General features: G+C 35.9%; 1 protein-coding gene across 1 annotated transcript in view; it reads right to left on the bottom strand.

Moving 5' to 3' along the window:
- Window positions 1–17,747, bottom strand: part of ARHGAP24 (Rho GTPase activating protein 24) — a 500,372-nt gene that overhangs the window by 272,935 nt on the left and 209,690 nt on the right. Inside the window, exon 3 of the mRNA XM_039250570.1 lies at window positions 580–667. Coding sequence (XP_039106501.1) covers window positions 580–667 — 88 coding nt within the window. The remainder of the gene's footprint in view (window positions 1–579; window positions 668–17,747) is intronic.

Here is a 17,747-nt window from a genome sequence, read left to right as displayed (position 1 = left end):
TGTTGAAGAAATTGCACTGCAGGATCTAATGGCTTGGCAGAGACATCCTCAATACTACAAGCCAAACATGTGGAAGTGTTTGGTTGGGAGCAAAGCTGAGGTACAGAGCTGCAATGCTTGGTTGGTCATTGAAGGAAGATTTTTGTTTTGTTTTATTTTTATAGCAAAGGTTCCTTCAAGATGCAGTTCGTGGAGAAATATGACCGTGAATCAGCTGGGCAAGGCATTCTACCTATAATCCCTTGCCAAATTTCATATCACAAGAACACAGTAAAACCAATTTTGTCTCCAGCAGTCCCTTATAAATGCTGTGCAACATCTTCTGGTCAAGTCTGGAGTCTCATGGATGAATGGATACCCAATAGTCATGTGGCCATACGTGCATTGCGTGTGTGTATACAATCCTTTGTACTGGTGTATAAATCTGGAATCACCATCTGTGTAAAATCTAACCAAATTTGAAACTTGCTTTCTTAAATTAATATTCATAGACACAAGTAAAAAAGAATAAAAGTTGTCGGTTTTCTCTATTACCAAACGGAATGGCAGTAACTTAAACAAACCAGAAAAGTACCTTACCTGGAACTACTTCAAAAAGGAATTTTCCTGGGCTCTCTTCATTGCAGGGATGTTCAAGGACTTTATTTCCAGGCAGAAAAATAGTACCCTGTGAACACAAATGCCCCAAACATCAACATCATCAGAGGACAATTATTGAATATCACCATCATCGTCAATAAGTATCCAAAGTGTATTTGTAATCCAGTATATAGTAATACCCATCAGACTCATTCATATTCCCAACTAATCAAAAATCATGTAACAGAATCACATTAATTCAACATTTAACAAGATTTTATTGACCACCGAACATATATAAGATACTGTATTAGGTGCTGAGTTCATTTTAAGCACCAATTTATTAAATGCATTCTGTGTTCCAAAATTTTTACCAAGCATTCTACCAACATTATATTATTTGTTAGAATAGTCTTACAAGGTAAATGTTATTTTTCCCATTTTATGGCTTAGAAAACCAAGGAGGAGACATGAAATAACTCAGTCAACCGTCCTTTGATTATTCCTTCTCCTTTCTATCTGTTAGATTTCTCCTTCTTTAGTGTATTATTTCCATCAGTACTGTGACATACTTAAAATTCTATCCTATTTTTAAAAGATACTACTTTGACTCCTTTCCTCTTCCATCTATCTTCTTTTCTTTTTTTTTCCTTGCCTAGCAAAGAGTTCCCTACATTGAATCTACTTCTTTACATGTGTCCACTGCAGCCTGGTTTGTGTGCCCACAATTCCAATTACCTGATTCTCACAAGCTGCATGGTTGACAATTCTCAATCCTCAATAAATGTGACGTCCCAAGAGCCTTCAGCATTATTAACCATTCTTTCTTGAAGCACCTACTTCTTAGTTTTCTCCAGGTTTTTCTCACCCTTTTCTGTTGGTAGAGTTTCTTTTCCTGGCTCTAAGTGGCTTTTAAATATTAGTGTTTCAAAGATATATCCAATTATTGCTTCTATCCTGACTCTATTATCTCTTTCTTAGAGCTATCTCATTCATGCCTGTGACTTTAGTAACCAACTAAGCCAATAAATATCAGACTAATATTTTTCCTTCTTCCTTCTTCCTCCTCCTCCTCCTTCTCCTTCTCCTTTTTTTAAAATTTTAATTAGGCTCCACATGCAACATGGGGCTGGAACTCATGACCCTGCGATCAGGAGTCACAGACTCCACTGACTGAGCCAGCCAAGTACCCCTCAGATTAATATTTCTAACTCAGGACTCTCTAAGCTTCACATCTTTATATCCAAAAGTTTATTTCAATTTCCATTTGGATATCTCAGAAGCATCTTAAACCAAATTTACTCAAATTAAAGTGCAATTAATTTTGGTCCTGTTTAGGTATTCCCTAGCTTTGTGACTGGCATCTTCTTCCAATCAGTTGCAAAAGCCAGATATGAAGGAGTCATCATCCCCAGTATATCTGTACTAGCGCTTCCTTGTTTAAGTGGCTATTGTTTGTGGTTTTGTATGTTTCAAAGTCCATTCACTGAATTCTCCATACACTCAAACATCTTTCAATCCATTTTTTTTCTTAATTCAGTCCAAATACGTTTAGAAATAGAAATTTCATCTTGCAACTTTCTTGCTTAAAAGTCTTCAGTGGCTTTCGTTTGTCCTCTGATCAATTTCTGGATGGTCTACTTGCACCCAAATCTATAAGCTCATTTTTCTACTCTTAGGCTTTTGATGCTTTCTATGACTTTCTATAATCAAGTCAACTGCTTTTCTGTAAATAGTATCATACTTCCATCGACCTTAGAACTATATTCTTTCCTGGATTATTTTATAACCATTTCACAGACTTATTACATCCAAAATATACTTGTATAGCTTCCAGAAAATTTTCCTGGATTGATTTACCACTTTATGTAATTACGCTATTCGTAAGATTATTTGATTAATGTCTATCTCCATCATTCAACTGTAAAGGAATAAGGATAATGTGTGTCTTGCTCTCTAATTTACCACCAATGCCTAGTATTTTGCCTGACATAAGGCAATGCTGAAAAAAAAATGTATATTGTTGAATGAATAAGTACTGTGAATGTAGTAAAGTCAAGATTCAAAACCAAGCATGCTGGACTTAAAAGCCTATGTTATTGTCAACAAGATTATATCATCCAGTTTTGCCAGTTTGAAGCAATATTTAGCTCAAGTAATATTTTACTCAGTTTTCACCCTACCTGGTTTGGCACAGAAAATTACAGTCATCAACTCTGTCCCTACTTCAAGGCTTAGAATGATAAAGGATAGCACTCCCTAACTAAAACCTTAGGAATCATAGATTAGACGTACCCCTCTCCCTCCTTGCTTACAAGAGGAAGTTTTTGAGGTACTACCTTTCTTTTCCTCCTCCAGGAAGTAAATTTTCTTACTTCTTATCATATCTAGTGTTTCTGACCCATGGATCCCGGTTTGCTTTCTGGTGTTTTCAATAATATTTAAAAATTACTAAATACTTTGAAAATATTCATCATAATTAAGACCTTTTTATATATAGGTTTAATCTATACGGTTTCCATATAAAGTGATATAATCAGCTGTTTTCAATTAGGAGTTTATTTTACTTACTGAAATGATTTTGTGAAGTAATTAAATTTGTGATTTAGCTGGGTGTTAGAACATAGCATCTAACCTTCCAGACAGATACAGTATTCACTTATGGATGCATGTATGCTTGTACATTTGTATGTGTGTATGTGTGGCTGCTGTTTAATTCTATGCCTTCAGGCTCTACTTAGGATCTTAAACTGTACATATCCTATAAGCTGAATTCAAGCCACTCTTCTGCATAAACAATTCTGCATGAGCCAGTCTCTCCATGAAATTCCAAACTACCCCACTTGATTATCAAAAAACAGAGTAGTGTTATTCTCTGTTGTATTTTTCTTACATGCGAAATAGGTACTTCTGGCTGAAAATTTTATTTTAATTTTTAAAATTTGACATCTTCCAGATTTTATATTTTGCTGTTTTCCAAATTATGATGAGAGCATAATAGTTCAAATATTAGTGGATAATGTTTAAGGCAGGATATATTGTAATTGACAAACATTTGCTGGGGTTAATTCATTAAGTCATTCAATAATAAAATGAAGTAATTTATTGAAACAGCTAACTTGATCACCTTGTATAGAAACCATGTAGACTTTAAAGTGTATAATTGAGAGAAAAGTCTTAATTGTGATAGTTATTTCAAAGTACTCTGTACTATGATACTGTTAGAAAATGCAATTAAATTTTAAAAAACTATAATTTACCCACCACTACAAATAACTAATGTTAGCACTTATACATCTTCCTATATTTGTATATATTTATGTCTATGTGTGTATTAACAGTGATAGTAATTTTTACAAAAAGGTAATCAAAATAAAGCCTTAGTTATTATCTGCTTCAAAACTAAAAATAATCATGTGTTGTTATTATACCAATTTAATTATTGATATCATTTTTTAATTTTAATTTTTTTAATGTTTTTTTAAGTTTATTTCTGAGAGAGAGGGAGAGAGAGACAGTGTGAACAGGGGAGGGTCAGAGAGAGAGAGGGAGACACAGAATCCAAAACAGGCTCCAGGCTCTGAGCTGTCAGCACAGAGTCTGATGCAGGGCTCGAACCTACGAACCATGAGATTGTGACCTGAGCTGAAGTTGGACGCTCACCCGACTGAGCCACCCAGGTGCCCCCCTTTTTTTAAATGTTTTTTTTTCTTTTAATTTTAATTTTTTAAGGTTTATTTATTTTCAGAGAGAGACAGCATAAGCAGGGGAGAGGCAGAGAAAAATGGAGAGAGAGAGACTCCCAAGCAGGCTCAAACTGTCAGCACAGAGCCCCACAGGGGACTCAACCCCATGAACTGTGAGATCATGACTTGAGCCGAAATAGAGTCGGACACTTAACCAACTAAGCCACTCGGGTGCCCTGACATAATCTTTTTAAGCTGAATAGTATAGTGCTTGCTTGAATATACAAACTTTCACACCTTCTGTTGTTGTAAAGTATTAATGGTTTCCCACAAGTGTTATTATACATAATATTTTCATGAACATCCAGGAAGCTAAATCTTTGAGCTCCTCCTTAACTTATTCGATAGGACAAATCCCTGAGAGAGAAATTTGTAGTCAAAAAGTATGCACTGTTTCTATGGGTTTGGTTAATTCTTCCAGAGTGCTCTAACTTAGCTAAGCAAACAAATAAACAACTAATGAGCAAGTAAAATAAAAGTGCCCAATCTGATTGAAAAGTAGTATTTTGAGACACTACCATATGTCAGATATTATTTCTAAAACCATTTCAAATGATGTGAAGTATGGGAAAAAAATAAACTCTTTACTCTCAATAACATGACTATATAACAAATAAATACCAAAGTGTGTAGAAAAACAAATATAATAAAAGTTTAAGAATAGAGTGTCATTAGTGTAGTCTGATTAGTTAAGAAAGTTAAGATGAAAAAAATAACTCTTAAAGGAAGATTAGTGGGGCACCAAGGTGGTTCTGTTGGTTGAGTGCCCGACTTTGGCTCAGGTCATGATCTCAAGGTTTGTGAGTTCAAGCCCAGCTTTGAGCTCTGTGCTGACAGCTCAGAGCCTGGAGCCTGCTTTGGATTCTTTGTCTCATTCTCTCTCTCCTCCTCCCCAAATTGTCTCTGTCTCTGTCTCTCAAAAATAAATGTTAAAAAATTTTTAAACATAAAATAAAGATTAGATTTTAAGATTTAGTGAGCTAGGGGTAATCTTCTAAAATGGAAGAAATCAGGGGCGCCTGGGTGGCTTAGTCGGTTAAGCGTCCGACTTTCGCTTAGGTCATGATCTCGCGGTTCGTGGGTTCGAGCCCCGCGTCGGGCTCTGTGCTGACTTCCAGCTCAGAGCCTGGAGCCTGTTTCAGTCTGTGACTCCCTCTCTCTCTGACCCTCCCCTGCTCACGCTGTCTCTCTCTCTCTCTCCTAGAAATAAATAAAAATATTTAAAACAAAACAAAAAAAAATAAAATGGAGGAAATCACATCAACAAAACCACTGATTAGTGCCATGTGTGCAGAATACATTAAAATTAGAGAATTTCACATGAAGGAATAATTAGGAGGTAAAGACTGCTAGTGATGTTGAGAACACCCCCTGGAAAGTCTAACCTGGGGCAGACGACGTTGCCCTTGACATCCATAACAACTGAGAATAAGAGCAGTCTCTTGAGCAAAGCAGATGGAGATTGAGGAATACCAACCTCTTAGAAGTTTGTTACCATGAAGGAATTAATTTGTCATAGATGACAATGTCAAAACTTATACAAATGTATTGGCAGCAGAAATGGCATACATTTGCATCAGAGATGCATTAATAGAGATACAATTTTTGGAAATAGAAACGGCACAGTTTAAACATAGAGAATGAAGAAGAGTCAAAGATTACTTCAATTTCTCTCTTTTGCATACCTAGAAAAAAGGTGATGCCTCTTACTTGAAATGGGGAATTAGGAAGAATTAAACTCCACTAAGTCCATGTATTTGAGCCAAAACTGTGTGATAGTCTTTAATTTCCTGTTAGTAGCTAGACTGGATGCTCTCTATTTGCTCCTCCCCCATCTCCTTTCCACCCATCACTCTATTCTGTATCCCTGGAAACTAACCTCTATAAATTTCATAAACCAGGCTCTCTTGACCTCTGACTTCAGGTTGGATTTGAGAGATCATAGCAGAAAATCAGAAGGCAGCGAAAGAGACAGACTGAGATATTTATTGATCTGTCCTCCTCTGAGCTAGCCAGAAAATTGGCCTTAGCTGCATTGGATACCTTAGCCCACATCTCCTTAATCTGCAGGCTTCCCCAGGTTCTAGTGGCACTAACAGGCCCAGGATATTTTCCCTATCTGTGGGTGTCCATAACCTTTTCCAACACTTCATAAATGGTTTCTTTATCATACACTCTACAATTACCACTCTTAAGGGGGAGCCATCAATTTCTTGCTGGGATCTGGAGAGACAAAATAGAGTGCAAGTACCCTGAGTTTTCTAAGAAATGGTGTATTACCCATAATGTTCAATATGCCTCACTGGAAATTCTGGATGATCACAGGGAAGAGGCTCAAGTATCAGAAGGCGATGTAACCTTTTTGATCAGAGTTCAGTACATAAGGTAGTAATTACATGTCAATAACTAATCAGCATATTCAGGATGGAATTAAGCTTGCTTTTTATCTTTTATAGGGAATATCTCTTTCTAAACAATCTTTAAAATTTCAAAATGAGATGATACGTTAAACAAAATATTTTATAGTTTAAGAGCTAAGAGTTGGCAAAAGAAACAATTCAGAACCGTCATAGTATCTCATTGTCAGCTAAAATTGCTATTAGAAAAGAAGCTCATCTCTAGTTAAATCTGTGAGCCAAAACCACACGATATTGGGGTAAACAAGATGATGTTGAAAATAATCATAGTAATCTTATTCTCTGGAATTTGGATTGAAAAAAATGTATGCATGTGCAGTAGCTTTGTTAATTTCTATAAACATAATAGTAAGAATTTCTTTTACAGCACTAACAGCGATCATCAACATCACAAGGGACCAGACGAAGTCTCAGTTTGACAATATATATATTTTTAATGCAACTAGACAGAGGTTAAAAAATGACATCAAGGGGAAACAACTAGGTTTTTTTAGAGTAGCATAGGTTGATTTTATTTTTTTTTTCTTTGTAGTGACTAATTTCATTAAGTCATTCAACAAATACTTATTAAATAACACTTGGCATAAGCCAGGCCCTCTCCTGAGCACAAAGGATATAATGGTGAAAAATTCCAATAATCTTTGCATTCATGGATCTTAGGATCACACAGGGAAGGTAGAAAATTGAAAAAACAAATTCTTAAAATTGTACCCAGAAGCACTGTGGCCATGTAACAACCTACCAATGACACTGAAGTCTGCAGTTAGGTAAATCTGCTCTGCAGTCAGTCTGCCTGGGTTCAGATTCCCACTCCACCACCAGTTAGGCCTCTGACTTAAGGCAAGACAGTTATCCTTCCTTTGCCTCAGGTTTGACATTCTTAAAATGGGATTAAAAATAGAACCGACTTCATAAAGTCACTGTGAGCTCACATGGGTAGTTTGTAGGAAAATGCCTGACACATTCTATTTTTTAGCAACTTTTAATATAATAAATATCTTACACCCCAGAAGCCTCAAAGATAGTTTGGGCCCATGTTTTGCTATTTCTCAAATAATGAGATAGAGTTCTAGTAAAGTTTCAATATATGTCTGTGAGTATTATCATCTAGTCAATTAAACAGGGAGGTAAACTAATTATAAATTTTAAGATATTTTTTACTGACTATCATGTATGTCATGATACCAGGATAGTCATCCTGGAATGCTGTTGGGGAGGGAAGTGAAGGGGAGACTTGCAAATCCATACAGTTTTAGAATCTACCAAAGTAATTCTGATGTGCAGACTCTCTGGGGAACACTGACCTAAGCACTGTTCTAAATTGTCTTGTAGAGAAAGTAGCACAGTATTCATAAAGCTGTGCACATTGTAGAATATACTGTTTTTCCTCCAAATAAGAGATGTAGCGGTTCGTGGGTTCGATCCCTGCGTCGGGCTCTGTGCTGACTGCCAGCTCAGAGCCTGGAGCCTGTTTCAGTCTGTGACTCCCTCTCTTTCTGGCCCTCCCCTGCTCGCGCTGTCTCTCTCCCTCTCTCTCTCTCTCTCTCTCCTAGAAATAAATAAAACATTTAAAAAAAATAAGAGATGTAATATTTTCAAGCCATTATTTAAATTAACCATGGCAAACATAATAGCATGAGACTATCTTATAATTACTGAATAAATAGAAATAAATTCTCTATATAAATGTCTCACGTTGCTACTTCTATTAACTGCAGATTTAGCACTTGAGAAGCATTGTCATTCTGGGCTCATTTTTATTTAAAACAGCATTTCCACACTATTATTACATATGTTCAGATCCTAACATGTTAATTAATTGTGCACTAATTGTGATGGAGAAAAATATGTAATATATTTTGATATAATTCATTTAAAAGTTTTTAACCCTTTCTTCTCATGTGAATACCCGCTCTGACCAGAACAGAAGCACGTAAATTTATTCCCCAATGAAGTCCTCCTGGATGAATATTCACTCTGGAAACACAGCCATTACATGCTAGCTACACTTAGATCATTGTCTACATGTTTTTGATTTATTGGAAAATGGAGAAATTCCTTGACAACAGGGAGAAAGCAGATTAGAAATGTGGGAAAAGGAAGACACAATTATTCAAAAATCAAAATTCTACAATCACACTCTCAAAATCGGTAGAGGTTTTAGAAATGACTTTACTCACTCTTATCAAATACATGAATCCCTTTTCAATACCATGGTCATCAGAAATTTGACTGAAATATTTCACTAACTTTTATATGGTGTTCCATGCCATTTTTTAAAGATTATACTTGGGAGAAAAAACATCCAAAAAGTGATATAAAATTCATCCCCCAACAATTTCTACTCTAAAGTCTTCCCCATGGAGTGAAATCCCCTTTTTCCAGCACCTACTGAGACTTCTGTGACAACTTCGTTGTATATTGTAATGTTCTAAAAAACCCTATGTGGAGTTACATCTGCCCATTACACAGCAGGAATGTTGAGGCATAAATAGATTGAATAGCCTGCAGCTGTGCAGCTGGTAAAGTGCAGAGATGCAACTTGACCCTCCTGAAGTTCAAGCTCCACTTCCTTTATATGATAGAAAACTACAATGCAATGTATCAGTTCATTTGCTTATTTGTTTTTTTTCCATCACATATATATTTATTATGTACTATATGCTGAGGATATTAAATGCTTAGGGGAAAAATGGAAATGTTAATACTGGTTATCTTGGAATATTCAGGTCATGGATGATTTTTATTTTGCTAAGTTTTTCCTATTTTTGAAATAATTTTAAAACAACAACTTTAAATTTCTGCTGTTTCAATTTGTGGGAATTTGTTACAGAAGTCAAAAGAAACTAATACATATAAATTAATACCTATAAAATGTAATTTGAAACAAACCTTCCAATGGTTCCTTGTGAGGAGGCTGTAAGAAACTGAGGTTTTAAAAGTCCACTACTAATCCTCAAGTGCTGGTAAGAGATGTTCTAACCTTTAATTAGCCAGTGATTTTCGGCGAGAATCCACAGTATACATGGTACTGAAATTATATGGTAGTCAAAGAAAATCCCTCCTTTCCCCACTCTCTACTCTTAAAAGGAGGAACTGATTAGTGACATATACATGTTCTTGGAACCCCAGGACAGAATATCCTTGTCAAGGTTAAGTATCTTTATTTGGAAAGAACTGAATTCAATTGCTAAACCTTCTCAATTAACTACTGGGACTTTGATTTTGTATTTTGTGTCCAACAATATATATCATTTTACAACATTTATTATTTTTCAACTAGGAAAAGAAATGTCAGCTGTTCAGGAGGTGGTAAATGTCAAAGGTTTGAAATGAAGTCTATTGCAGTAGGAGAAAAAGAAAAAAAAAGAAATTCTTTTCTTTTGGAGTTGGTCTCATTATGAAACAGAAATATGAAGAGCAAAGACATAGCTATATAATATCTATTATGGGAAAATCTGGGAGCCCTAAAAAGAAGAGTTCGATAAGCCATTTTTAATAGACCAAAAAATTGATAATTAAAAGAGTCCCATTTAAACTTTTATCCTAAATTAGTAATAAGCACTTTGTGTGCTTATAAACAAAAGGTGAAGAGGCACCTGGAGGGCTTAGTTGGTTGAGCATCTGACTTCAGCTCAGTCATCATCTTGCAGCTCATGAGTTCAAGCCCCACATTGGGCTCCGTGCTGAATCACGGATCCTGCTTCCCATCCTCTGACCCCCTCTCTGTCTGCCCCTCCCCCACTCACACTCACTCTTAAAAATAAGAATTAAAATAAATAAATAAAAATAAAGTGGAAAAATCATGGTTCAACCTTGAAAGAAACTATGTAATAACTAAACCTATAGTCCCAAAATAAATTGAGATTCTGGATACAATGATTTTAATAATTGTTTTTAACAATCAAGTATAATTAATTGTTCTATAGTTAAATAACTTTCTATATATTTAAATTTAAAACTCTGAAAGTTTAACTGGAAGAAAAATGTCTTTAGCAGGAAGAAGGCAATCTAGAACTTAATCACATTTGCTTTTGACACTGAACTTTAAAAAAAATCTCCTTTGACTTATGGTAACACCTACTTTTGTTTGCTTTTCTCTACTTCTTTGAACTACAGTCAATTATGTTCAATATAATCCTTAATAGTTGTTGCAGAAATTGCAGTGTGATATTTACTTGTGTAAATATAATATGTTTTTGCAAAATGACAAAAGTTTGACAACATATTCTGTTGTCAGAGAAAGTAGCACTCTTATGGTAGGAGGCGGTAGGGGGCAAAATGGTAAAATTCTTTTTTTTTAAGTTTATTTATTTATGTTGAGAGAGACAAAGACAGTGCAAGTGTCAGAGGGGCAGAGAGAGGGAGAGACAGAGAATCACAAGCAGGTTCTGCAGTGTTAGCAGAGAGCCCAATGTGGGGCTCAAACTCACAAACTGTGAGATCATGACCTGAGCCAAAGCCAAGAGTTGGTTGCCTTAATCTACTCAGTCTCCTAGATGCCCCAAATGGTAGAATTCTTATAGAGGCCACTTTGGTGATATTTATCACACTCAGAAAGATAAGAAATGACATATTTGCAAGGTTATTTGCATTACAAACAGCAGAACTAGAAACAACTCAGGTGTTATCAATGAAAAATTGATTTAAGAAACTATGCTACATCTGCCTAATGGAATGTTATACAGCCATAAAAATAAAATAAGTTATATCTACAGAGAATTTGTATATTACAGAGCTATATATTATACAGAGAAAAAATATAGTTTGTTTAGAAATAAGCATTCAGAATGTTATATTTTAAGTAAGAACATATGTTTGTATTTGTCCTTATTCACATAGAAAAAAAATCATGGGAAAAATAAACATGAAACTAATCAAAGTAGTTAGTTAGCTATAGGGAGTGTGTATGGGGGCAAGGAGAATAAGGATAGTTGGGAGGTAAGAGTTTTCAATGTAAACATTCAATATAGTTTTGATTTTGAAATCATATGAATGTTTTATGTATTCACAAATTAAGTTTAAAATGAAAGTTGGGGCGCCTGGGTGGCTTAGTCGGTTAAGCGTCGGACTTTCACTTAGGTCACTATCTCGCGGTTCTGGGTTCGAGCCCCGCGTCGGGCTCTGTGCTGACTGCCAGCTCAGAGCCTGGAGCCTATTTCAGAGTCTGTATCTCCCTCTCTCTCTGACCCTCCCCTGCTCACGCTGTCTCTCTCTCTCTCTCTCTCTCTCTCCTAGAAATAAATAAAAATTTAAAAAAAATGAAAGTAGTATGCAAAAATAAAATGTAAATAATATTTAAAATGAAAATACAATCACAAAATATTACTACTTTTCTCTATACAGTTGAATTTTTTAATATTCCTTAGGTCTTTTCCTCCACAATTTCTCCATTGCAAGAATATTACTTTTTTAATATGAAAAAATAACCCTTTTGTGTAAAACATCATTTTGAGTTAATCTACTCATAGTGTTAAAGATCCAGCAGTAGGCTCTATATTATTCTGAATGTACCAAGGCAACTTGGAACTGACAACCTACAATGAATATGAGCGTAGGCACATTTAAAAACAATTTGGGAGTGGTAAAAAAAAAAATTTGTTTTATATTTAAGCTTCTTTGATATGCTATATCTATGTGTGTGTATATGAATATTTTTATTTTAAATTTAATGTTGCCCTTCCTTGGTGAATAGCTAATTGGAGGAAAATCTTGGATGAAAATATCAGTGAGTAACATTTTGGATTCAGTAGTCTAATTTTTTAGTGTTTATTTTTTAATTTATTTTTTTATAGTTTATTGTCAAGATGGTTTCCAACAACACCCAGTGCTCATCCCCACAAGTGCCCTCCTCCATACCCATCTTCCCCCTCCCCTCCACCCCCATCAGTCCTCAGTTTGTTCTCAGCATTCAAGAGTCTCTCATGGTTTGCCTCCCTCCCTCTCCCCAACTATTTCCCCCCTTCTTCTTCCCCACGGTCCTCCGTTAAGTTCCTCCTAATCCACCTATACGTGCAAACATATGGTAGCTGTCCTCTCTGCCCGACTTATTTCTCTCAGCATAACACCCTCAAGGTCCATCCATGTTGCTACACGTGGCCAGATTTCATCCTTTCTCATTGCCATGTAGTGTTCCATCATATAGATAAACCACATCTTCTTGATCCATTCGTCTGTTGATGGACACTTAGGCTCTTTCCATGTTTTGGCTATTGTTGAGAGTGCTGCTATGAACATTGGGGTACATGTGCTTCTATGCATCAGCACTTCTATATCCCTTGGTTAATTTATTTTTGAGAGAGAGCATGAGCGAGGAGGAGCAGAGAGAGAAGGAGACAGAGAATCCCAAGAAGGCTCCATGCTGTCAGCACAAAGCCCAATACAGGGCTTGAACCCATGAATCACGAGATCAGGACCTGAGCTGAAATCAAGAGTCAGATGCTTAACTGACTGAGCCACCAAGGCACCCCAGTCTAATATTTTTAATCTCAGATGTTCCATTATTTTATAGTTGCTCTCATATGATAGTACATATATTATTTGTTCCTGGCTCCTGCTCCAGGCTACTCAAATGCCATTGACTTCTTTCTCTGCCTTAAAAATGTTGACTTAGCTACGATGATTAAGAAGCAAAGTGTTTCAATTCTAAATATGCATTCTCACTCTGCCCCTGTCAGATCAACCAGGCATAATTAATGTGGTAATTAACCTTAAAATCTAATTTATAATAGTTAAATTTGATACAACGATCTTCCACTCTAAAATCCATTAAGTATATTTTGTTGTTGTTGTTGCTTTGATTACTGCTTTACTATGCATATGCATCGATTTCCTACACTAAAGCCACTATTGCAAAACACAAGTATCCGGCAAGATCAGATATTATGACATTTTTATTGCATTTTTATTTTCTATTGCATTTCTTCTCTGGGTCAGAAAATGTTTTGAGTGAAGAAATAGCAACATTAAAAGTAGAAAATACTCCCGTTCTTATGAAACTTACATTTTAATAAAGGAAAGCATACATGTATCGATTTATAAATAAAATTTAAAACATAAGGAAATATTTAGATCATGTAAAGTGCTGTGTACTAATGAAAATAGGGTGGTATGTTTGAAAGTACCCGGATGGCTACTTTGGAATGACTGTTCAACGAAGGCCTCTCTGAGCAGGTGACATTTTAGCTGAAATCTAAATGCTAAGAAAAAGGTCCAACCATATGAAGATGAAGGGGAGAATGGCTATGGTTGAGAGTTAGGCAGGGGTGATCAGACCCCACTTTATAAGCTAAGGTTAAGTATTTGTATTTTTAATGTAAGTGTAATGGGAAGCCCTTGAAGGGTTTTGAGCATGGTATCGTCTGACATTTACTTTTATTTTATTTTTTTTATTTTAATTTTAATTCCAATATAGTTAACATACAGTGTTATATTAGTTTCAGATGTATAATACAGTGATTCAACACTCCCATACATTATCCAGTGCTCATCACGACAAGTGCATTCCTTAGTCCCCATTACCTATTTAACTGATTTGCATTTTTATTTTTTATTTTATTTTTTTAAAATATTTTTATTTATTTATTTCTAGGAGAGAGAGAGAGACAGCGTGAGCAGGGGAGGGTCAGAGAGAGAGGGAGACACAGACTCTGAAACAGGCTCCAGGCTCTGAGCTGGCAGTCAGCACAGAGCCCGACGCGGGGCTCGAACCCACGAACCGCGAGATCATGACCTAAGTGAAAGTCGGACGCTCAACCGACTAAGCCACCCAGGCGCCCCTGATTTGCATTTTTAAAAGAACACTTTGGCTATTGAATAGAAAATAGATTGTAGAGATACAAGAGTGGAAGCAGGAGGTCAGGCTAGTTCAGGATAGAAAAGATTGGTAGCCATTGAGATGAGGAAAAGTGATATTATCTGGATTATATTTCAGAAGTAAACAAGAGTTGATAATATTTTGGGCATGGGGCTCAAGGAAATACAGGAAACAAGCCCTGAATTGTGTCAGAATTGTGGCACTGGGTGATCTCATACACTATGAGATCCCTATGATAGGGACAATAGAGGAGGGGAGAAATGGGATTGGGGTAAATCAAGAATTCAGTATAGGCCGCATTAAATTTGAAGTGCCCATTAGTCATTCAAGAAAAAGGCCAGTAGAAAGTTAGATATATGAGTCCCAAGTTCCAAAGACAAATTCCAGCTGGATATTTACTTTAGAGAGTCCCCCGACTATAAATTGCATTTGAAATCACAAAATTAATTCAGGTAATCCAGGGAGAATGTGTAGGCTGGTTAGGATATGTGTAGGATAGGAGACCAAGGGAGGATCTCCAGAGCGTGCCTAGATGGAGAAGGACTGCAAAGGAGAAGGGTCTAGAGGGGAGGCTGAGGGGGGGCCAGGGAAGAAGGAGGGGCACACGAAGGAGGCCTAAAGCCGTGAGAAAAAAGCATTACAAGAAATGGTCATCTGAAAAAATACTGTGGAATCGTCAAGTGAGAGCACAACTAGAACACTGACAAATGGATTTGACCCCAAAGAAGATACTGGTAAACTCAGCACGAGCAATCTCAGTGGAGTGGTGGGAAAGCGAGTCGTTCCGGTAGGATGAAGAGAGAAAGTCCGATGGGAAGGTGGAGGAAGTTATTACAGATAACTTCTCCAAGTTTTCACACGAGAGGGATTGGGCAAATGATTAGTAGTAAGATGAATGCAGGTACCAAAATATTTGTGGTTTGTTCTATTCTGTTTCAGGCAAGAATATGTTATGAGTATATTTTCTGCGGGCAATGATTCAGTAGAAACGGGAACAATAAACCCAGAACCATTTACTGAGAAGTCTATTCATTCTCAACTCATCTTCTTATGCCAGCTCTGCTATTAAATTACTTTTCATATATGTGAGAGTCCATTTCTAAGCTATTCTGTTCCATTAGTCAATTCGTTTATCCCTACATGAATAATACACTATATTAATTATTACAGCTTCACGTTTGGAGAGCTAAGTCTTGTTTCATTTTCCTTCATCAGAAATGTCCTATCTGTTCTTGGCACTTTGCACTTTCATATAAAGTTAGAACCTGCTTGTCAACTCCTCCCTCCAAAATATTTGGAGGATATTTATTAGCACTGTACTGAATCCATACATCAATTCCCTCCCTACAATATGAAATCTTTTATAATATTAATAGAATCTTTATAGAATTAAGACTTCCAATCCATAAACATGTCATCTCTCCATTAATATAGGTTTTCAGATGTCTTTCCACAAATAATTATAATGTATATATTTATATATATATAAATTTCTAATTATATATATGCTATTATATATTATACATGCAGTATATATATTTATATATATATTTTGATAAACCTTGTATATTTTGATGATCTTTAAAATGGCATTTAAAAATACATTTTTGAACTGTTTACTGCTAGGGTATGAAAATGAATAGTGATTTTGTATACATCAATCTTGCTAAATTCTTTTTAAAAAATTTTTTTAATGTTTATTTTTGAGAGAAAGAGAGTGTGAGTGGGGGAAAGGCAGAGAGGGAGACACGGAATCTGAAACAAGCTCCAGGCTCTGAGTTGTCAGCAGTGAGCCTAATACAGAGCTTGAACCCACAAACCATGAGATAATGACCTGAGCTGAAGTCGGATGCTTAACCGACTCAGCCACCTAGGCATCCCTATCTTGCTAAATTCTTATCTATAACATATTTGAGAGTTTTCTAGACTCACATATTGTCTGTAAATAATGGCAGTTTGTGTATCTTCCTCTCCAATCCTTAAACTTTTTCTTCTTTTATCTTATGTTTGCTGACAAGAACCCACTAATAAAATGGTGAATTGAAGGAAAACAGCATATATTCTTAACTAAGGCCAGGTATTAAAAGGATGCTTTCAATGTGTCATCATTAACTGTGATGACTGCTGGAGGTTTTTAATAAGATATTCTCTATCACTTAATTTGCTAAGAATTGCCTTGTTTTGTTTTTCAACATTATGAATAGAAGTTAAATTTTATTAAACATCTCCTTGTATACCAAGAGAAATACTTAGAATTTTTTTTCTCCTTAACCTGTTATATTATTTATAATTGAGCTGATACTATATTTATGCAACCATCGCATTCCCCCCCACCCCCCCCCGAGCACACTGCAAGATTTCGTTTCCCCATCATTCTCTTATCTAGGTGAGATGATGTGACTGAGCTCTGATCAGTAGTAAATGGACAAAAGTGAGGTACTTCCAAACTTGGTTCTAAAACACACTCTGTGATCTCCTCTGTCTCTTCCCATTTGTATGGCTGAAAAAAGGTGTCCTTAAAGTGCAAACCTACAAATGATAAGTGCTTAATTCTATACATAACTGTGAGTGGTGTTTGCACACACATGTACATGTGTCTGTGTGTGTGTGTGTGTGTGTGTACTATTTGAATTTTTCTAATGCTAACAATTCATTACTGGGAAAGGAAGCATAGTAGTACCACTGAAAGAATTTGATCCTCTAGAATCCCATGATCTCTAAAGCCCTCAAGAGTGGGGCTATATTTCATTTCTCTTATTCATTTAACTCTCTTTCCCCAGTAGTTAAGAAGGTACTAGGCATATAGAAGGTACAGGCAAAAGTTGATTGAATGGATTAATTAATGAAGCTACCTAATTTTTTGGTGAGTTTCATTACTTATAAAATGTGGATAATTATAATATAGTACATTCTAGAACGAACTCAGTGGATGATTTGGAGATTAAAATCAAATAAGGTATATAGAATTTGTAAACTGTTAAACATTATAAAAAAAAAGATGTTTTTCCTTTTATTCTCCCAAAGTAACTCACGCTGTCTAATGATGACAGATGCTGAAGGATAAAATTGTTTCTTTAGATGAATTGAGCTCCCCATTATCAGAGGAATTCAAACATGACTTGAGACCTCACTAGGTGAGGCTGTTAGGAAGAGGATTCTAATAGTGGGTGCCCTTTGACCTCCCAAGCT

This window comes from Hyaena hyaena, unplaced genomic scaffold, assembly GCF_003009895.1.
Source record: "Hyaena hyaena isolate Hyena2069 unplaced genomic scaffold, ASM300989v1 scaffold_373, whole genome shotgun sequence".
NCBI lineage: Eukaryota > Metazoa > Chordata > Mammalia > Carnivora > Hyaenidae > Hyaena > Hyaena hyaena.
Note: the sequence above shows the minus strand (reverse complement) of the source record. Positions and strands in the feature narration are given on the sequence as shown.